We start from the raw sequence: 21573 nt of genomic DNA, 5'->3' as shown, positions 1-21573 counted from the left end.
TGGCTTGCTGTGTTCTCCACCTCCTGATGCTGCCTGGCTTGCTGTGTTCCTCTCCCTCCTGATGCTGCCTACCTTGCTGTGCTCCTCTCACTCTTGATAATGCCTGGCTTGCTGTGTTCTCCACCTCCTGATGCTGCCTGGCTTGCTGTGTTCGTCTCCCTCCTGGTGCCACCTGGATTGCTGTGTTCCTCTCCCTCCTGATGCTGCCTGCCTTATTGAGTTACTCTCCCTCCTCATGCAGCCTGCCTTGCTGTGTTCTTCTCCCTCTTGATGCTGCCTGCCTTTCTGTGTTCCTCTCCCTCCTGATGCTGCCTGCCTTGCTGTGTTCCTCTCACTCTTGATGCTGCCTGCCTTGCTGTGTTCCTCTCCCTCTTGATGCTGCCTGCCTTGCTGTGTTCCTCTCACTCCTGATGCTGCCTGCCTTGCTGTGTTCCACTCCATCCTGATGCTGCCTGCCTTGCGGTGCTCCTCTCCCTCCTGATGCTGCCTACCTTGCTGTGCCCCTCTCCCGCTTGATGCTGCCTGGCATGCTGTGTTCGTCTCCCTCCTGGTGCCACCTGGATTGCTGTGTTCCACTCCCGCCTGATGCTGCCTGGCTTGCTGTGTTACTCTCCCTCTGGATGCATCCTGGGCAGGTGTGTTCCTCTCCCTCCTGATGTTGCCTGCCTTGCTGTGGTCCTCTCACTCCGGATGCTGCTTGCCTTGCTGTGTTCCTCTCCCTCCTGATGCTGCCTGCCTTGCTGTGTTCCTCTCCCTCCTCATGCTGCCTGCCTTGCTGTGTTCCTCTCCCTGCTGATGCTGCCTGCCTTGCTGTGTTCCTCTCTCTCCTCATGCTGCCTGCCATGCTGTGTTCCTCTCTCTCATGATGCTGCCTGCCTTGCTGTGTTCCTCTCCCGCCTTCTGCTGCCTGCCTTGCTGTGTTCCTCTCTCTCCTCATGCTGCCTGCCTTGCTGTGTTCTTCTCCCTCTTGATGCTGCCTGCCTTTCTGTGTTCCTCTCCCTCCTGATGCAACCTGGCCAGCTGTGTTCCTCTCCCTCCTCATGCTGCCTGCCTTGCTGTGTTCCTCTCCCTCCTCATGCTGCCTGCCTTGCTGTGTTCCTCTCCCTCCTGATGCAACCTGGCCAGCTGTGTTCCTCTCCCTCCTGATGCTGCCTGCCTTGCTGTATTCCCCCAGCCTCCTGATGCTGCCTGCCTTGCTGTGCTCCTCTCCCTCCTGATGCCGCCTGCCTTGCTGTGTTCCTCTCCCTCCTGATGCAACCTGGCCAGCTGTGTTCCTCTCCCTCCTCATGCTGCCTGCCTTGCTGTGTTCCTCTCCCTCCTCATGCTGCCTGCCTTGCTGTGTTCCTCTCCCTCCTGATGCAACCTGGCCAGCTGTGTTCCTCTCCCTCCTGATGCTGCCTGCCTTGCTGTATTCCCCCAGCCTCCTGAGGCTGCCTGCCTTGCTGTGCTCCTCTCCCTCCTGATGCCGCCTGCCTTGCTGTGTTCCTCTCCCTCCTGATGCAACCTGGCCAGCTGTGTTCCTCTCCCTCCTCATGCTGCCTGCCTTGCTGTGTCCCTCTCCCTCCTGATGCTGCCTGCCTTGCTGTGTTCTTCTCCCTCCCGATGTTCCCTGTCTTGCTGTGTTCCTCTCCCTCGTGACGCTGACTGCCATGCTGTATCCCTCTCCCTCCTGATGCTGCCTGCCTTGCTGTGTTCCGCTCCCTCCTGATGCTGACTGGCTTGCTGTGTTCCTCTCCCTCCTGATGCTGCCTACCTTGCTGTGTTCCTCTCCCTCCTGATGCATCCTGGGCAGGTGTGTTCCTCTCCCTCCTGATGCTGCCTGCCTTGCTGTGTTCCTCTCCCTCCTGATGCTGCCTGCCTTGCTGTGTTCCTCTCCCTCCTCATGCTGCCTGCCTTGCTGTGTTCCTCTCCCGCCTGATGCTGCCTGGCTTGCTGTGTTACTCTCCCTCTGGATGCTGCCAGCCTTGCTGGGTTCCTCTCACTCCTGATGCTGCCAGCCTTGCTGTGTTCCTCTCCCTCCTGATGCTTCCTGCCTTGCTGTGTTCCTCTCTGGCCTTGTGCTGCCTGCCTTGCTGTGTTCCTCTCTCTCCTCATGCTGCCTGCCTTTCTGTGTTCCTCTCCCTCCTGATGCTGCCTGGCTTGCTGTGTTCCTCTCCCTCCTGATGCTGCCTGCCTTTCTGTGTTCCTCTCCCTCCTGATGCAACTGGCCAGCTGTGTTCCTCTCCCTCCTCATGCTGCCTGCCTTGCTGTGTTCCTCTCCCTCCTCATGCTGCCTGGCTTGCTGTGTTCCTCTCCCTCCTGATGCTGCCTGCCTTGCTTATTCCCCCAGCCTCCTGATGCTGCCTGCCTTGCTGTGTTCCTCTCCCTCCTAATGCAACCTGCCAAGTTGTGTTCCTCTCCCTCCTGATGCTGCCTGCCTTGCTGTGTTCCTCTCCCTTCTGATGCAACCTGGCCAGCAGTGTTCCTCTCTCTCCTGATGCTGCCTGCCTTGCTGTGTTCCTCTCCCTCCTGATGCTGCCTGCCTTGCTGTGTTCCTCTCCCTCCTCATGCTGCCTGCCTTGCTGTGTTCCTCTCCCTCCTGGTGCTGCCTGCCTTGCTGTGTTCCTCTCCCTCCTCATGCTGCCTGCCTTGCTGTGTTCCTCTCCCGCCTGATGCTGCCTGTCTTGCTGTGTTACTCTCCCTCTGGATGCATCCTGGGCAGGTGTGTTCCTCTCCCTCCTGATGTTGCCTGCCTTGCTGTGTTCCTCTCTCTCCGCATGCTGCTTGCCTTGCTGTGTTCCTCTCTCTCCTCATGCTGCCTGCCTTGCTGTGTTCCTCTCCCTCCTGATGCTGCCTGCCTTGCTGTGTTCCTCTCACTCCTGATGCTGCCTGCCTTGCTGTGTTCCACTCCATCCTGATGCTGCCTGCCTTGCTGTGTTCCTCTCCCTCCTGATGCAACCTGGCCAGCTGTGTTCCTCTCCCTCCTCATGCTGCCTGCCTTGCTGTGTTCCTCTCCCTCCTGATGCTGCCTGCCTTGCTGTGTTCCTCTCCCTCCTCATGCTGCCTGCCTTGCTGTGTTCCTCTCCCGCCTGATGCTGCCTGGCTTGCTGTGTTACTCTCCCTCTGGATGCATCCTGGGCAGGTGTGTTCCTCTCCCTCCTGATGTTGCCTGCCTTGCTGTGGTCCTCTCACTCCGGATGCTGCCTGCCTTGCTGTGTTCCTCTCCCGCCTTCTGCTGCCTGCCTTGCTGTGTTCCTCTCTCTCCGCATGCTGCTTGCCTTGCTGTGTTCCTCTCTCTCCTCATGCTGCCTGCCTTGCTGTGTTCCTCTCCCTCCTGATGCTGCCTGCCTTGCTGTGTTCCTCTCACTCCTGATGCTGCCTGCCTTGCTGTGTTCCACTCCATCCTGATGCTGCCTGCCTTGCTGTGTTCCTCTCCCGCCTTCTGCTGCCTGCCTTGCTGTGTTCCTCTCTCTCCGCATGCTGCCTGCCATGCTGTGTTCCTCTCTCTCATGATGCTGCCTGCCTTGCTGTGTTCCTCTCCCGCCTTCTGCTGCCTGCCTTGCTGTGTTCCTCTCCCTCCTCATGCTGCCTGCCTTGCTGTGTCTCTCTCCCTCCTGATGCTGCCTGCCTTGCTGTGTTCTTCTCCCTCCCGATGTTCCCTGCCTTGCTGTGTTCCTCTCCCTCCTGATGCTGCCTGCCTTGCTGTGTTCCTCTCCCTCCTCATGCTGCCTGCCTTGCTGTGTTCCTCTCCCGCCTGATGCTGCCTGGCTTGCTGTGTTACTCTCCCTCTGGATGCATCCTGGGCAGGTGTGTTCCTCTCCCTCCTGATGTTGCCTGCCTTGCTGTGGTCCTCTCACTCCGGATGCTGCCTGCCTTGCTGTGTTCCTCTCCCGCCTTCTGCTGCCTGCCTTGCTGTGTTCCTCTCTCTCCGCATGCTGCTTGCCTTGCTGTGTTCCTCTCTCTCCTCATGCTGCCTGCCTTGCTGTGTTCCTCTCCCTCCTGATGCTGCCTGCCTTGCTGTGTTCCTCTCACTCCTGATGCTGCCTGCCTTGCTGTGTTCCACTCCATCCTGATGCTGCCTGCCTTGCTGTGTTCCTCTCCCGCCTTCTGCTGCCTGCCTTGCTGTGTTCCTCTCTCTCCGCATGCTGCCTGCCATGCTGTGTTCCTCTCTCTCATGATGCTGCCTGCCTTGCTGTGTTCCTCTCCCTCCTCATGCTGCCTGCCTTGCTGTGTCTCTCTCCCTCCTGATGCTGCCTGCCTTGCTGTGTTCTTCTCCCTCCCGATGTTCCCTGCCTTGCTGTGTTCCTCTCCCTCGTGACGCTGCCTGCCATGCTGTATCCCTCTCCCTCGTGACGCTGCCTGCCTTGCTGTTCCTCTCCCTCCTCATGCTGCCTGCCTTGCTGTGTTCCTCTCCCTCCTGATGTTCCCTGCCTTGCTGTGTTTGTCTCCCTCCTCATGCTGCCTGCCTTGCTGTGTTCCTCTCCCTCCTGATGTTCCCTGCCTTGCTGTGTTCCTCTCCCTCCTGATGCTGCCTGCCTTGCTGTGTTCCTCTCCCGCCTGATGCTGCCTGGCTTGCTGTGTTCCTCTCCCGCCTGATGCTGCCTGCCCTGCTGTATCCCTCTCCCTCCTGATGCTGCCTGCCTTGCTGTGTTCTCCACCTCCTGATGCTGGCCTGCCTTGCTGTGTTCCTCTCCCTCCTGATGCATCCTGGGCAGGTGTGTTCCTCTCCCTCCCGATGTTGCCTGCCTTACTGTGTTCCTCTCCCTCCTGATGCTGCCTGGGGGCTTGCTGTGTCCCAGTCCCTTCTAATGCTGCCTACCTTGCTGTGTTCCTCTCTCTCCTGATGATGCCAGCCTTGCTGTGTTCCTCTCCCTCCTGATGCTTCCTGCCTTGCTGTGTTCCTCTCTGGCCTTGTGCTGCCTGCCTTGCTGTGTTCCTCTCTCTCCTCATGCTGCCTGCCTTGCTGTGTTCCTCTCCCTCCTGATGCAACCTGGCCAGCTGTGTTCCTCTCCCTCCTCATGCTGCCTGCCTTGCTGTGTTCCTCTCCCTCCTCATGCTTCCTGGCTTGCTGTGTTCCCCTCCCTCCTGATGCTGCCTGCCTTGCTGTATTCCCCCAGCCTCCTGATGCTGCCTGCCTTGCTGTGCTCCTCTCCCTCCTGATGCTGCCTGCCCTGCTGTGTTCCTCTCCCTCCTGATGCTGCCTGCCTTGCTGTGCTCCTCTCCCTCCTGATGCTGCTTGCCTTGCTGTGCTCCGCTCCCTCCTGATGCTGCCTGCCTTGCTGTGTTCTTCTCCCTCCCGATGTTCCCTGCCTTGCTGTGTTCCTCTCCCTCGTGACGCTGCCTGCCATGCTGTATCCCTCTCCCTCCTGATGCTGCCTAGCTTGCTGTGTCACTCTCACTCCTGATGCTGCCTGGCTTGCTGTGTTCCTCTCCCTCCTGATGCAACCTGGCCAGCTGTGTTCCTCTCCCTCCTGATGCTGCCTGGCTTGCTGTGTTCCTCTCCCTCCTGATGCAACTGGGCTTGCTGTGTTCCTCTCCCTCCTGATGCTCCCTGCCCTGCTGTGTTTCTCTCACTCCCGATGTCGCCTGCCTTGCTGTGTCCCTGTCCCTCTCCCTCCCGATGCTACCTGGCTTGCTGTGTTCCTCTCAATCCTGATGCTGCCTGCCTTGTTGTGTTCCTCTCTCTCCTGATGCTGCCTGCCTTGCTGTGTTCCTCTCACTCCTGATGCTGCCTGCCTTGCTGTGTTCCTCTCCATCCTGATGCTGCCTGCCTTGCGGTGCTCCTCTCCCTCCTGATGCTGCCTGCCTTGCTGTGTTCCTCTCCCTCCTGATGCTGCCTGCCTTGCTGTGTTCCTCTCCCTCCTCATGCTGCCTGTCTTGCTGTGTTCCTCTCCCTCCTGATGCTGTCTGCCTTGCTGTGTTCCTCTCTCTCCTCATGCTGCCTGCCTTGCTGTGTTCACCCAGCCTCCTGATGCTGCCTGGCTTGCTGTGTTCTTCTCCCTCTGATGCTGCCTGGTTTGCTGTGTTCTCCACCTCCTGATGCTGCCTGCCTTGCTGTGTTCCTCTCTCGCCTGATGCTGCCTGTCTTGCTGTCTTCCTCTCCCTCCTTATGCTGCCTGCCGTGCTGTGTTCCTCTCCCTCCTGATGCTGTCTGCCTTGCTGTGTTCCTGTCCCTCCTGATGCTGCCTGGCTTGCTGTGTTCCTCTCAATCCTGATGCTGCCTGCCTTGCTGTGTTCCTCTCTCTCCGGATGCTGCGTGCCTTGCTGTGTTCCTCTCCCTCCTTATGCTGCCGGCCTTGCTGTGGTCCCCTCTCTCCTGATGCTACCTTGCTGTGTCCCTGTCCCTCTCCCTCCCGATGCTACCTCGCTTGCTGTGTTCCTCTCCCTCCTGATGCTGCCTGCCTTGCTGTGTTCTTCTCCCTCCTGATGCTGACTGGCTTGCTGTGTTCCTCTCCCTCGTGATGCTGCCTGCCTTTCTGTGTTCCTCTCCCTCCTGATGCAACCTGGCCAGCTGTGTTCTTTTCCCTCCTCATGCTGCCTGGCTTGCTGTGTTCCTCTCCCTCCTCATGCTGCCTGGCTTGCTGTGTTCCTCTGCCTTCTGATGCTGCCTGCCTTGCTGTGTTCCTCTCCCTCCTGATGCAACCTGGCCAGCTGTGTTCCTCTCCCTCCTCATGCTGCCTGCCTTGCTGTGTCCCTCTCCCTCCTGATGCTGCCTGCCTTGCTGTGTTCTTCTCCCTCCCGATGTTCCCTGCCTTGCTGTGTTCCTCTCCCTCCTGATGCTGCCTGGGGGCTTGCTGTGTCCCAGTCCCTTCTAATGCTGCCTACCTTGCTGTGTTCCTCTCTCTCCTGATGATGCCAGCCTTGCTGTGTTCCTCTCCCTCCTGATGCTTCCTGCCTTGCTGTGTTCCTCTCTGGCCTTGTGCTGCCTGCCTTGCTGTGTTCCTCTCTCTCCTCATGCTGCCTGCCTTGCTGTGTTCCTCTCCCTCCTGATGCAACCTGGCCAGCTGTGTTCCTCTCCCTCCTCATGCTGCCTGCCTTGCTGTGTTCCTCTCCCTCCTCATGCTGCCTGGCTTGCTGTGTTCCCCTCCCTCCTGATGCTGCCTGCCTTGCTGTATTCCCCCAGCCTCCTGATGCTGCCTGCCTTGCTGTGCTCCTCTCCCTCCTGATGCTGCCTGCCCTGCTGTGTTCCTCTCCCTCCTGATGCTGCCTGCCTTGCTGTGCTCCTCTCCCTCCTGATGCTGCTTGCCTTGCTGTGCTCCGCTCCCTCCTGATGCTGCCTGCCTTGCTGTGTTCTTCTCCCTCCCGATGTTCCCTGCCTTGCTGTGTTCCTCTCCCTCGTGACGCTGCCTGCCATGCTGTATCCCTCTCCCTCCTGATGCTGCCTAGCTTGCTGTGTCACTCTCACTCCTGATGCTGCCTGGCTTGCTGTGTTCCTCTCCCTCCTGATGCAACCTGGCCAGCTGTGTTCCTCTCCCTCCTGATGCTGCCTGGCTTGCTGTGTTCCTCTCCCTCCTGATGCAACTGGGCTTGCTGTGTTCCTCTCCCTCCTGATGCTCCCTGCCCTGCTGTGTTTCTCTCACTCCCGATGTCGCCTGCCTTGCTGTGTCCCTGTCCCTCTCCCTCCCGATGCTACCTGGCTTGCTGTGTTCCTCTCAATCCTGATGCTGCCTGCCTTGTTGTGTTCCTCTCTCTCCTGATGCTGCCTGCCTTGCTGTGTTCCTCTCACTCCTGATGCTGCCTGCCTTGCTGTGTTCCTCTCCATCCTGATGCTGCCTGCCTTGCGGTGCTCCTCTCCCTCCTGATGCTGCCTGCCTTGCTGTGTTCCTCTCTCGCCTGATGCTGCCTGCCTTGCTGTCTTCCTCTCCCTCCTTATGCTGCCTGCCGTGCTGTGTTCCTCTCCCTCCTGATGCTGTCTGCCTTGCTGTGTTCCTCTCCCTCCTGATGCTGCCTGGCTTGCTGTGTTCCTCTCAATCCTGATGCTGCCTGCCTTGCTGTGTTCCTCTCTCTCCGGATGCTGCGTGCCTTGCTGTGTTCCTCTCCCTCCTTATGCTGCCGGCCTTGCTGTGGTCCCCTCTCTCCTGATGCTACCTTGCTGTGTCCCTGTCCCTCTCCCTCCCGATGCTACCTCGCTTGCTGTGTTCCTCTCCCTCCTGATGCTGCCTGCCTTGCTGTGTTCCTCTCCCTCCTCATGCTGCCTGTCTTGCTGTGTTCCTCTCCCTCCTGATGCTGTCTGCCTTGCTGTGTTCCTCTCTCTCCTCATGCTGCCTGCCTTGCTGTGTTCACCCAGCCTCCTGATGCTGCCTGGCTTGCTGTGTTCTTCTCCCTCTGATGCTGCCTGGTTTGCTGTGTTCTCCACCTCCTGATGCTGCCTGCCTTGCTGTGTTCCTCTCTCGCCTGATGCTGCCTGTCTTGCTGTCTTCCTCTCCCTCCTTATGCTGCCTGCCGTGCTGTGTTCCTCTCCCTCCTGATGCTGTCTGCCTTGCTGTGTTCCTCTCCCTCCTGATGCTGCCTGGCTTGCTGTGTTCCTCTCAATCCTGATGCTGCCTGCCTTGCTGTGTTCCTCTCTCTCCGGATGCTGCGTGCCTTGCTGTGTTCCTCTCCCTCCTTATGCTGCCGGCCTTGCTGTGGTCCCCTCTCTCCTGATGCTACCTTGCTGTGTCCCTGTCCCTCTCCCTCCCGATGCTACCTCGCTTGCTGTGTTCCTCTCCCTCCTGATGCTGCCTGCCTTGCTGTGTTCTTCTCCCTCCTGATGCTGACTGGCTTGCTGTGTTCCTCTCCCTCGTGATGCTGCCTGCCTTTCTGTGTTCCTCTCCCTCCTGATGCAACCTGGCCAGCTGTGTTCCTCTCCCTCCTCATGCTGCCTGGCTTGCTGTGTTCCTCTCCCTCCTCATGCTGCCTGGCTTGCTGTGTTCCTCTCCCTTCTGATGCTGCCTGCCTTGCTGTGTTCCTCTCCCTCCTGATGCAACCTGGCCAGCTGTGTTCCTCTCCCTCCTCATGCTGCCTGCCTTGCTGTGTCCCTCTCCCTCCTGATGCTGCCTGCCTTGCTGTGTTCTTCTCCCTCCCGATGTTCCCTGCCTTGCTGTGTTCCTCTCCCTCGTGACGCTGCCTGCCATGCTGTATCCCTCTCCCTCCTGACGCTGCCTGCCTTGCTGTGTTCCTCTCCCTCCTGGTGCTGCCTGCCTTGCTGTGTTCCTCTCCCTCCTCATGCTGCCTGCCTTGCTGTGTTCCTCTCCCTCCTGATGCTCCCTGCCTTGCTGTGTTCCTCTCCCTCCTGATGCTGCCTGCCTTGCTGTGTTCCTCTCAATCCTGATGCTGCCTGCCTTGCTGTGTTCCTCTCTCTCCTGATGCTGCGTGCCTTGCTGTGTTCCTCTCCCTCCTTATGCTGCCGGCCTTGCTGTGGTCCCCTCTCTCCTGATGCTGCCTTGCTGTGTCCCTGTCCCTCTCCCTCCCGATGCTACCTCGCTTGCTGTGTTCCTCTCCCTCCTGATGCTGCCTGCCTTGCTGTGTTCTTCTCCCTCCTGATGCTGACTGGCTTGCTGTGTTCCTCTCCCTCGTGATGCTGCCTGCCTTTCTGTGTTCCTCTCCCTCCTGATGCAACCTGGCCAGCTGTGTACCTCTCCCTCCTGATGCTGCCTGCCTTGCTGTGTTCCTCTCCCTCCTCATGCTGCCTGTCTTGCTGTGTTCCTCTCCCTCCTGATGCTGTCTGCCTTGCTGTGTTCCTCTCTCTCCTCATGCTGCCTGCCTTGCTGTGTTCACCCAGCCTCCTGATGCTGCTTGGCCTGCTGTGTTCTTCTCCCTCTGATGCTGCCTGGTTTGCTGTGTTCTCCACCACCTGATGCTGCCTGGCTTACTGTGTTGCTCTCCCTCCTGATGCTGCCTGCCTTGCTATGTTCCTCTCCCTCCTGATCCTGCCTGCATTGCTCTGTTTCTCTCCCTCCTGATACTGCCTGCCTTGCTGTAGTGTTCACCTCCTAATGCTGCCTGGCTTGCTGTGTTCCTCTCCCTCCTGATGCTGACTGGCTTGCTGTGTTCCTCTGACTCCTGATGCTGCCTGGCTTGCTGTGTCCCTCACCCTCCTCATGCTGCCTGGCTTGCAGTGTTCTCTCCCTTCTGATGTTGCCTGGATTGCTGTGTTCCTCTCCCTCCTGATGCTGCCTGCCTTGCTGTGTTCTCCACCTCCTGATGCTGCCTGCCTTGCTGTGTTCCTCTCCCTCCTGATGCAACCTGGCCAGCTGTGTTCCTCTCCCTCCTCATGCTGCCTGCCTTGCTGTGTTCCTCTCCCTCCTCATGCTGCCTGGCTTGCTGTGTTCCCCTCCCTCCTGATGCTGCCTGCCTTGCTGTATTCCCCCAGCCTCCTGATGCTGCCTGCCTTGCTGTGCTCCTCTCCCTCCTGATGCTGCCTGCCCTGCTGTGTTCCTCTCCCTCCTGATGCTGCCTGCCTTGCTGTGCTCCTCTCCCTCCTGATGCTGCTTGCCTTGCTGTGCTCCGCTCCCTCCTGATGCTGCCTGCCTTGCTGTGTTCTTCTCCCTCCCGATGTTCCCTGCCTTGCTGTGTTCCTCTCCCTCGTGACGCTGCCTGCCATGCTGTATCCCTCTCCCTCCTGATGCTGCCTAGCTTGCTGTGTCACTCTCACTCCTGATGCTGCCTGGCTTGCTGTGTTCCTCTCCCTCCTGATGCAACCTGGCCAGCTGTGTTCCTCTCCCTCCTGATGCTGCCTGGCTTGCTGTGTTCCTCTCCCTCCTGATGCAACTGGGCTTGCTGTGTTCCTCTCCCTCCTGATGCTCCCTGCCCTGCTGTGTTTCTCTCACTCCCGATGTCGCCTGCCTTGCTGTGTCCCTGTCCCTCTCCCTCCCGATGCTACCTGGCTTGCTGTGTTCCTCTCAATCCTGATGCTGCCTGCCTTGTTGTGTTCCTCTCTCTCCTGATGCTGCCTGCCTTGCTGTGTTCCTCTCACTCCTGATGCTGCCTGCCTTGCTGTGTTCCTCTCCATCCTGATGCTGCCTGCCTTGCGGTGCTCCTCTCCCTCCTGATGCTGCCTGCCTTGCTGTGTTCCTCTCTCGCCTGATGCTGCCTGCCTTGCTGTCTTCCTCTCCCTCCTTATGCTGCCTGCCGTGCTGTGTTCCTCTCCCTCCTGATGCTGTCTGCCTTGCTGTGTTCCTCTCCCTCCTGATGCTGCCTGGCTTGCTGTGTTCCTCTCAATCCTGATGCTGCCTGCCTTGCTGTGTTCCTCTCTCTCCGGATGCTGCGTGCCTTGCTGTGTTCCTCTCCCTCCTTATGCTGCCGGCCTTGCTGTGGTCCCCTCTCTCCTGATGCTACCTTGCTGTGTCCCTGTCCCTCTCCCTCCCGATGCTACCTCGCTTGCTGTGTTCCTCTCCCTCCTGATGCTGCCTGCCTTGCTGTGTTCCTCTCCCTCCTCATGCTGCCTGTCTTGCTGTGTTCCTCTCCCTCCTGATGCTGTCTGCCTTGCTGTGTTCCTCTCTCTCCTCATGCTGCCTGCCTTGCTGTGTTCACCCAGCCTCCTGATGCTGCCTGGCTTGCTGTGTTCTTCTCCCTCTGATGCTGCCTGGTTTGCTGTGTTCTCCACCTCCTGATGCTGCCTGCATTGCTGTGTTCCTCTCTCGCCTGATGCTGCCTGCCTTGCTGTCTTCCTCTCCCTCCTTATGCTGCCTGCCGTGCTGTGTTCCTCTCCCTCCTGATGCTGTCTGCCTTGCTGTGTTCCTCTCCCTCCTGATGCTGCCTGGCTTGCTATGTTCCTCTCAATCCTGATGCTGCCTGCCTTGCTGTGTTCCTCTCTCTCCGGATGCTGCGTGCCTTGCTGTGTTCCTCTCCCTCCTTATGCTGCCGGCCTTGCTGTGGTCCCCTCTCTCCTGATGCTACCTTGCTGTGTCCCTGTCCCTCTCCCTCCCGATGCTACCTCGCTTGCTGTGTTCCTCTCCCTCCTGATGCTGCCTGCCTTGCTGTGTTCTTCTCCCTCCGGATGCTGACTGGCTTGCTGTGTTCCTCTCCCTCGTGATGCTGCCTGCCTTTCTGTGTTCCTCTCCCTCCTGATGCAACCTGGCCAGCTGTGTTCCTCTCCCTCCTCATGCTGCCTGGCTTGCTGTGTTCCTCTCCCTCCTCATGCTGCCTGGCTTGCTGTGTTCCTCTCCCTTCTGATGCTGCCTGCCTTGCTGTGTTCCTCTCCCTCCTGATGCAACCTGGCCAGCTGTGTTCCTCTCCCTCCTCATGCTGCCTGCCTTGCTGTGTCCCTCTCCCTCCTGATGCTGCCTGCCTTGCTGTGTTCTTCTCCCTCCCGATGTTCCCTGCCTTGCTGTGTTCCTCTCCCTCGTGACGCTGCCTGCCATGCTGTATCCCTCTCCCTCCTGACGCTGCCTGCCTTGCTGTGTTCCTCTCCCTCCTCATGCTGCCTGCCTTGCTGTGTTCCTCTCCCTCCTGATGCTCCCTGCCTTGCTGTGTTCCTCTCCCTCCTGATGCTGCCTGGGTTGCTGTGTTCCTCTCAATCCTGATGCTGCCTGCCTTGCTGTGTTCCTCTCTCTCCTGATGCTGGGTGCCTTGCTGTGTTCCTCTCCCTCCTTATGCTGCCGGCCTTGCTGTGGTCCCCTCTCTCCTGATGCTGCCTTGCTGTGTCCCTGTCCCTCTCCCTCCCGATGCTAGCTCGCTTGCTGTGTTCCTCTCCCTCCTGATGCTGCCTGCCTTGCTGTGTTCTTCTCCCTCCTGATGCTGACTGGCTTGCTGTGTTCCTCTCCCTCGTGATGCTGCCTGCCTTTCTGTGTTCCTCTCCCTCCTGATGCAACCTGGCCAGCTGTGTACCTCTCCCTCCTGATGCTGCCTGCCTTGCTGTGTTCCTCTCCCTCCTCATGCTGCCTGTCTTGCTGTGTTCCTCTCCCTCCTGATGCTGTCTGCCTTGCTGTGTTCCTCTCTCTCCTCATGCTGCCTGCCTTGCTGTGTTCACCCAGCCTCCTGATGCTGCTTGGCCTGCTGTGTTCTTCTCCCTCTGATGCTGCCTGGTTTGCTGTGTTCTCCACCTCCTGATGCTGCCTGGCTTACTGTGTTGCTCTCCCTCCTGATGCTGCCTGCCTTGCTATGTTCCTCTCCCTCCTGATCCTGCCTGCATTGCTCTGTTTCTCTCCCTCCTGATACTGCCTGCCTTGCTGTAGTGTTCACCTCCTAATGCTGCCTGGCTTGCTGTGTTCCTCTCCCTCCTGATGCTGCCTGGCTTGCTGTGTTCCTCTGACTCCTGATGCTGCCTGGCTTGCTGTGTCCCTCACCCTCCTCATGCTGCCTGGCTTGCAGTGTTCTCTCCCTTCTGATGTTGCCTGGATTGCTGTGTTCCTCTCCCTCCTGATGCTGCCTGCCTTGCTGTGTTCTCCACCTCCTGATGCTGCCTGCCTTGCTGTGTTCCTCTCCCTCCTGATGCTGCCTGCCTTGCTGTGTTCCTCTCCCTCCTGATGCTGCCTGCCTGGCTGTGTTCTCCTCCTCCTGATGCTGCCTGGCTTGCTGTGTTCCTCTCCCTCCTGATGCTGCCTGCCATGCTGTGTTCTCCACCTCCAGTGCTAGCCCTGTCATCAGTCACAGAGGCCTGCAGCTCTAGAATTCCTTCTTTAATCCTCTATCTCTCTACCCAATTTCCGTCCTTTAAAACGCTCCTTAAAACCAACGTTTTTCCTAATACTTCCTTACATGATTCAGTGATATTGTGATTTATAATATCTGTTTAGCATCTTGGAATGTTGTACCATGTTAAAAATGCCAGGTAAATATGTTTGCTTTTACTTTGTTTGCGACTGCTATTTTGCTATTTTTATTTCTAGCAAGTGCCTGTCCCTGATTTGATGCTAGTTTCCTTGATATTTCTAGCAAGTTGACATCTTTCTCTCGTGTGAAAGTAATTACCAACGTGGTTGCAATTTCCATATTTTCCTTGGCAGTATTGTCAAGCTACCCACAACACACCTGGTCACCCTCTTTCTCTTTAATATCATTGTAAAAATGTTCAATGTTGAATTTTATTTCCCACACAAGTTTCTTTTGTCACCTTTTGCTGTTCTTTGTATTTTTCCCATTTCCCACAATGGTCTGCCATTATTTTTGCAAGTTTGAGATTTCGTCTTTAGTATTAAGTTGTTTTCTGGTTCCTCAGTAATGCATAGTTATTTTTATCTGATAATTAAGGCAAAGTAGCATAGCAGGAATGTTGCTGGACCAGTAACCCAAAGTTGGAAATGTGTTGCTGGAAAAGCGCAGCAGGTCAGGCAGCATCCAGGGAACAGGAGAATCGACGTTTCAGGCATAAGCCCTTGCCCGAAACGTCGATTCTCCTGTTCCCTGGATGCTGCCTGACCTGCTGCGCTTTTCCAGCAACACATTTCCAGCTCTGATCTCCAGCATCTGCAGACCTCACTTTCTCCTCCAGTAACCCAAAGTCCCAGCCTAATGCGCCAAAGAGTCGAAACTTCAGAAAGTCAGTTAGGGGATTTAAATTCAATCCATCCATAAAGGAGGAATAATCATTACTGAGACCACCTGTTTATTATGAACATACCAGATGGAAATTAAAAACACATTAATTAATGTTCTTCAAGGAAGGGAATTGCCATCCATACCTGGTCTGACCTACTTGTGACTCTAGACCTAGACCAAAGTAGTTGAGTCTTAACCACCCTTTGAAATGGTCCCAGCAAGCCACTCAGTTCAAAGACAATTAGAATTGAGCAATAAATGCTTGCCATGACACGTACCTCTCAGTGATGAATAAAATAAGTACAGCTTTTGCACCTTGGAGTTATAAACTGGTTCTTTTCCATGAATACTTTCTGAACACCTCCCACTGCTCGTCTGTTGTTTCATTTGTTAAGAAACTTACCTAATTCACTGTGCAGTCTCTATGCCATTTCATTGAAGTCAGCTTACCGAAATCTAAAATCTTAGTAACTGTAGTGCAATTGCATCTTTCCTATTGTAGGAGACCAAAACTGAACATTGTACTCCAGCTAACATTACATACAGCCTTCTGATAACTTCCTTGCTGTTGTCATAGTCATACAGCACATGCTTTGGTCCAAACAGACCATGTCAAACATAATCCCAAACTAAAAGAGCCTCACCTGCCTGTACTTGGTCCATATCCCTCCAACCCTTTCTCATTCATGTACATATCCAAATGTCTTTTAAAAACTAACTGTACCCGCATCCACCCTTTCCTCTGGCACTTCATTCCACACACAAACCACTGTGTAAAAAAATTGCTCCTCATTGTCTTTTTAAAATTTTTCTCCTCTCACCTTACAAATATGCCCCTTGGCTTCAAATCCCCCACCATAGGGAAAAGACACCTCCCATTCACCTTATCTTTATTCCTCATAATTTTATAAACCTCTCTTCTTTAGTTCCCTATTTTGGTATTAATCTATTTTACTACCTAAGATTTGTAATTAGGTGCTTTGTACCTGAGATGGCACGGTATGCAGCAACGCTTTACACGTTTCACTGTACTCTGGTACTTTTGCACTTGAGTACACATGACCATAAACTAATTCTAATAAAGGTCACTCCCTCAACTTCCTCTGCTCCAGTGAAAAAAGTCCCAGCCCATCCAGCCTCTCCTTATAATCTTGACTAATAAAGACAAGTATATGCCATTTGCCTTTATACCCACTTGATGTACTCGCCCAATTTCAATACGCCAGTGTTCAGCCCATCTTGACCATATTGTCTTGTAGTCTAAAGTGTTCCCTCCTTGTTACTTACCACACCACCAACCTTCAGAACATTGTCAAAATTGCTAATCATATCTCTTACATTCATGTCTCGATCATTAATGTATAGGAACAGTGAGGGATGCAGTCAATGGACAGGTTTTAAGTCAGAATCTTCGACCATCACCCGCTGCTTCCTATCACAAAGTCAACACTGGATCCAATTTTCCAAATTGCCCTGGATCCCATGGGCTGTTAGCTTCTTAACCAGCTTGCCATCTGAAACATTGTCAAAGGCCTTAATGAAGTCCATGTAGACCACATTAACCGCAATACCCTTATTTACATACCTAGTCAACTCCTCAAGAAATTCAATCAAAATTGTTAAACATTATCTCCCCTTTCACAAAGCTATGCTGACTATCCTTGGTTAATCTTTGCCTTTCTAAAGGCCTCCCCAAACGTCCCCGAAATCTGTCCCTCAGAATGTTTTCCAATAGTTTCTCTACCACTGATGCTCAATTCACAAGGCTTGTGTAGTTTCCTAGTTTATCTCCCGCATCCTTCTTGAATAGTGGTACAATATTAGCTGTCCTCAATGTAGTGACTGAACAAGGTCAGCCAGGTGGACCTCAGACTATTAGTTTCCTGACTGGGGTAATCCTGGTCCAATCAGGGAGTCCTGGCTGACAGATATAAACAGGAGTGTTGAGAAAAAAAAATAGGAGTGTCAATAATTCTGCTCGCTCCAGGAGCCAGCTCTGAGCTAGCTGGTTCAGTGTCGTGCACTATGCGTACATAAATAAAGGGTGACTTGGTTATGCGATATTGGACATAGAGGTATTTCACTCCTGTCCTCTGGCACCTCTCCAATGGCCAAATTGGTTTTGAAAATTATCAGAGCCCTTGCAACTTCCTCCTTTGCCTCCCACAGCAGCCTGGGATAGATCTCACCTGGTAATGGGGATTCATCCACTCTCAAGCCCACTGAAATCACTAATACATGTTCTCTCTCTCTCTCTCAATGCGAAGCTGTTCAGGTATATTACAGTCCCCCTCCCTGATTTTTATACCTATAATCAGCCTTCTTTACCATGAATACAGATGCTACGTAATCATTTAAAATCTCAGCTCCCCACACATTGCCACTTTGTCTCCTAATGGGCCCAGGCCTTTTCCTGGTTATTCTCTTGCCCCTAATACAATTATAAAGTGCCTTTGGATTTTCCTTAATGTTAAAGGCCAGCATATCCTCATGCTTTCTTCAATCCCCTAATTTCTTTATAATCAATCCTCCACATTGTCTATTCTCCTCTAGGCCATCCTGCTGTTAAAAGACAACAAAGGAGTGGATTGTACAGAGATTATTGGAGGCATCCTTTTGCACTAAAATGGAGATTTGCAGCAGTGGTAAACAGCCCATTTTTTTGGAAAGTCGGATGCGAATTCCTGACTTTATGATGCAGGCCTCCACTGAACAACGGAAGCCAGGCAAAACCTGAGCAGGCAGGACAGCGGAGGTTTCTGACTGGGGCTACGAAAGGGGCAGCACAGGGTTACAGCCAGTACGATAAGCACCATCCTGATACACCATTCTATACGTGACAAATTCCAAACCCTGACTGTCTTGTTCCTTGACAAGTTGACCAAGATATGAGCCATTAACTGCATAGACTGGGACATTTGAAACCTTTTAGAAACAAGGTTGGAGAAATAAGTTTTTTTTTTAATCTTGTTAAAAAATATGCAACTGAGAACCAAAAATCAAACCAGCAAGAAGCAGACATTGCAGTAGATTCTCATCCTCTGGAGTTCACCCAGTACAGTCACATTATTGGGATTCATGTGTCACTAGCACCCTCTGGTGACTACAATAAAGAAATGTTCAGCATCGCAAATTTCTAACACTTTGGCCCAGAGATACTGTCAGAACAGATTCAACCAATAGTAATCCTCTTTAAAAATTATCCACTTATCAGTGAGAATTTTCCAGCCAAAATTCCTAGGCTAGACTGTCCCAAGGGCATCTACCAGTGGAATCCAGGGAGAAATCCATCAGCACAGGAGTAACATTGTAGGCCAAGACATGTCCCTTTCACTACCATATTTGAGGGTTAAATTGTTTAAAGACCAGAGGTACTTGAGCAGTGTATAAGAAAAATTGTGCACAATTATTTTTGAGCGGAAGGGGATGGAATGGAGGGTGGCAGATAGATACCGGCAGGGAGAGGGAGTGCGCTTTGGAAAAGTCAGGGCCAACTGAGCCAAGTAGAATCAAGACACCAGAGGGAAGCTCAGGTCAAGTCTAGGGAGAGCGGGAGCAGCATCAGTAAGGAGTTAAGGCTTAAGTTTAATAGGTATCTGGGAGTTAAAATGGGTTTTCAATAGTTTAACATTTTCCGTGTAACTACCAACATTAAGTGAGTCAGTAACTTCAGAACTGCCCCACATTAAAGGACTTCTTGGAGCTTTTCAGACCAGGAAAGTTAAATGTTTTAAGTCAGCAATGTCTGAAATTTGACTTGGTCCCAATATGCAACTCCAGCATACACTGCTGCAAATCTGTCCTTTGAATATTGGAGCTAGTAAATATAGCCTCTCACGTTATTAAAAACACAATTACATTACACTAATTTTAAAAGGAACAATAAAATTAAGCAGTTTTTAAAACAAGAACATGAACTATTCTGAGATACTTTACCTCTGAAATCCACAGATATTTGTCCCAGAGGATTGAACACTTCCTTACATTTGGGATAAGAGAGATTTGTGAACTCAGGACACATTTAGATGACAACTTGTATTTATGTAACACTTCCTAATTAAAGAAGCTGTTCCAGCTTGCCTCACAGGGGTATAATCAGTCAAAATTGACACCAAGCTTAAAAAAAGGCAACGTTAGACATGACTGGAAGTGCAGTGAAAGTTGTACATGTTGGGGAGGAAATTAGATGTTTGACAAGCAGTCCAGATTCAGAGAAGCTGACGATGGAATTCAAGAGTTTAGGGTCTAATGAGATGATGATGTTTGGGATTAAGTGATTCCAGTTTGATTTCAAAGTTATGATGTAAATCAGTTTGAGGATTCCTGAAGGTAGTAGATTCACAGAACTTCAGTAAATCCACTCTACACCATGGAGAGAGATTTAATCTGCATTTAACTCCACGCTGTCCTTGCCCCAAAAGTGGTTAATGGGGACAGCGTAGAGAGAGCTTTACACTGTACCTAACACTACGCTATATCACCCTGGGTGTCTGCCAGAGTTACGACCAAAATGGAGACATGTTCTTTTCCCTATACTTAATGGCATTCACATTGATGCCCATAAATGTCACTAAAGAGAGCAAAACACAGAGAATGGATAGCATTCTCTTTCACTTACCTGATAAGCTTCCACATAGGACACAGCCAGCTGTCCCTGATCATACAGCATCTTCTCAAAATGAGGAACATGCCATTTCCCATCTGTGGAATAGCGATGAAAACCCTAGTGCAGAACAGAGCAACATTACCATTCAAACAAAAATACACTGTATAGGCCAAGGTCAACACCTGTGACTTCCTGAATGGATAATGCATTCTGACACCACTCATTTCAAAAGTGCTTCATTGACCTGCACTGCCCTGAGGGTTATTAAAGGCACGATATAATTAAGTGTATCTTTATTATGAGAGAATTGAAGTGAACTCCACAACTATTGGAGACTGGGTATAGGTGGCCTAAATCTGGCAGAACCACAGAGTTTTCAAGGAATGCAGACTAACGTATAGACTTGAGCAAAGAAAAGGCTCACTTTCAGCTCAACATGAACTGTCATGGTTCCAAACACTAAATACTGTCAAATAAAAATATATTCAACTGAACCACCAGCCAGAATTTCCACCTCCGACCCTCGAAAAAGTGCATATTCCATGCTGGGGTTCAGTCCCACAGACTCAGCTCACTCCAGTATCAGATACAACAGTGCTTCTTTTTCTATTTGTTCAGAGGACGTTGGGTGTCTCTGGCTGAGCCAGCATTTATTGCCCATCCCTAGTTGCCCTTGAAAATGTGGCAATGGGATGCCTTCCTGAACTTCTGCAGTGCATTTAATATAGGGTTAACCCCAATGTTATAAGGGAGGGAATTTCAGGATCTTGACCCAGCTACACTGAAGGAACAGCAATATAGTTCCAAGTCAGGACGTTGAGTGGTTTGGAGGGGAACTTGCAGCTGGTAGGTTCCCAGGTATCTGCAGCCCTTGTCCTTCGAGATAGAAGTAGTCAGGTGATATCTAAGGAGCCTTAGTGAATTGCTGCAGTGCATATTGGGGATTGGACACACTGCTGTCACTGAGCATCGGTGGTGGAGGTGGTAATAACTGTAAATGTGGTGCCAATCAAGCTGACAGTTTTGTTCTGAATGGTGTCAAGCCTTATAGACCACAAGATCTGAAGATAGAGGAGCAGAATTAAGCCATTTGGGTCATCAGGTCTGCTCCATCTGATTTAGCTCCTGCCTTCTCCCTGTAACCTTTCACCTGTTTACTGATCTGGACCCATCCATCTCTGTCTTAAAGACACTCAATGACTTGACCTCCACAGCCTCGTGTGGCAATTGGTTCCACAGATTCACCATGCCTTGGCTAAAGAATCCCTTGACCTTTCACTCTAAAGCTGTGTTTCTTGGTCCTAATCTCTCCTACCAGTGGAAACATCTTCTCCATGTCCATTTACCCAGACTTCTCAGTATTCTGGCGGTTTCAATGACATTCCCCCCTCATACTAAATTCCACCACGTACAGACCCAGAGTCTTCAGCGCTCCTCATATAACAAGCCCTTCATCCTCAGGATCATTCTTGTGAACCTCTTCCAGACCCCCTCAAATGCCAGCATATCCTTCTTTAGAAAAAAGCCCAAAACTACTCTCAATCTTTCTAAATGCAGTCTGACCAGAGCCTATTACACCTTCAGCAGTCATCTCTGTTGTTGGATTCTAGCCCCCTTGAAATGAATGTTAACATTGCATCTGCCTTTCTAACAGCCAATTGAACTTACAAGTTAACCTTTAAAGAATCTTGAACTAGAACTTCCAATGCTTCAGATTTCTGAAGCCTTTCCCAGTTTACAAGAGTATGCACCTCTATTCTTCTTACTAAAATGTATAACCTCACACTTTCCCCCATTATATTTCATCTGCTACTTCATTTCCCACTCTACTAGCCTGTCCAAGACCTTCTGCAGTCTCTTCACTCCCTCAATATTACTTGACCCTCTACCTATCTCATCTGCAAACTTGAATATTGTTGGAAATGCACTTATACAGACAAGTGGGAGAATTCATTCACATTCCTGACTTGTGCCTCATTGATAGTGAACTGGCTTTAGCAAGACAAATGGCAGTTCCTTGCTACAGAATTCCTATGGCATATGTGGTAGGCCCAGTTCAGTTTTTGGTCAATAACCCCTACGATACTGTTTCAGCAATAGTTAGATTCTCTCTCATTGGACATGGTCTCTGCCTCCTACTTCAGTGGCTTGAATATTATTTACCACTTAACTTCCCAAACCTGAATATTGCCCAAGTTTTGCTGAAAATCGACACAGAATACTTCGGTATCCGAGAAGTCTCAAATAGCAAAGAACATCCTGCAATCAGTGGGCATCCCAGGTCTGACCTTATGATCAGTGGAAGGTTATTGATGAAGTGACTCAAAGTAGTTGGACCTGTAACACTACCCTGAGGAAATCCTGCAGAAATACCTGAGGTGGCTGATCGCCAATAACCACAACCATCTTCCTTTGTGCTCATTATGACTCCAACCAATCAGAAGTATCACCTTTCCAATTCTCCGTGACTTCAGTTTCCCAGGGGATTCCTCATGCCACTGACAACAACAGCTGTCTTGAGCTCAGCACTT

At 52.5% G+C, this 21573-nt stretch overlaps 1 protein-coding gene across 2 annotated transcripts in view; it reads right to left on the bottom strand.

The window, feature by feature from the left end:
- spata20 (spermatogenesis associated 20) overlaps nt 1-21573 on the bottom strand; it is a 431519-nt gene that overhangs the window by 376561 nt on the left and 33385 nt on the right. For both annotated transcript variants that reach the window (XM_043714385.2, XM_043714386.2), the window contains exon 8: nt 19055-19159. In XM_043714385.2, coding sequence (XP_043570320.2) covers nt 19055-19159 — 105 coding nt within the window. The remainder of the gene's footprint in view (nt 1-19054; nt 19160-21573) is intronic.

This window comes from Chiloscyllium plagiosum, unplaced genomic scaffold, assembly GCF_037043375.1.
Source record: "Chiloscyllium plagiosum isolate Xiang-an unplaced genomic scaffold, Cpla_swu_hap1 HiC_scaffold_25, whole genome shotgun sequence".
Taxonomy (NCBI): Eukaryota; Metazoa; Chordata; class Chondrichthyes; order Orectolobiformes; family Hemiscylliidae; genus Chiloscyllium; species Chiloscyllium plagiosum.
Note: the sequence above shows the minus strand (reverse complement) of the source record. Positions and strands in the feature narration are given on the sequence as shown.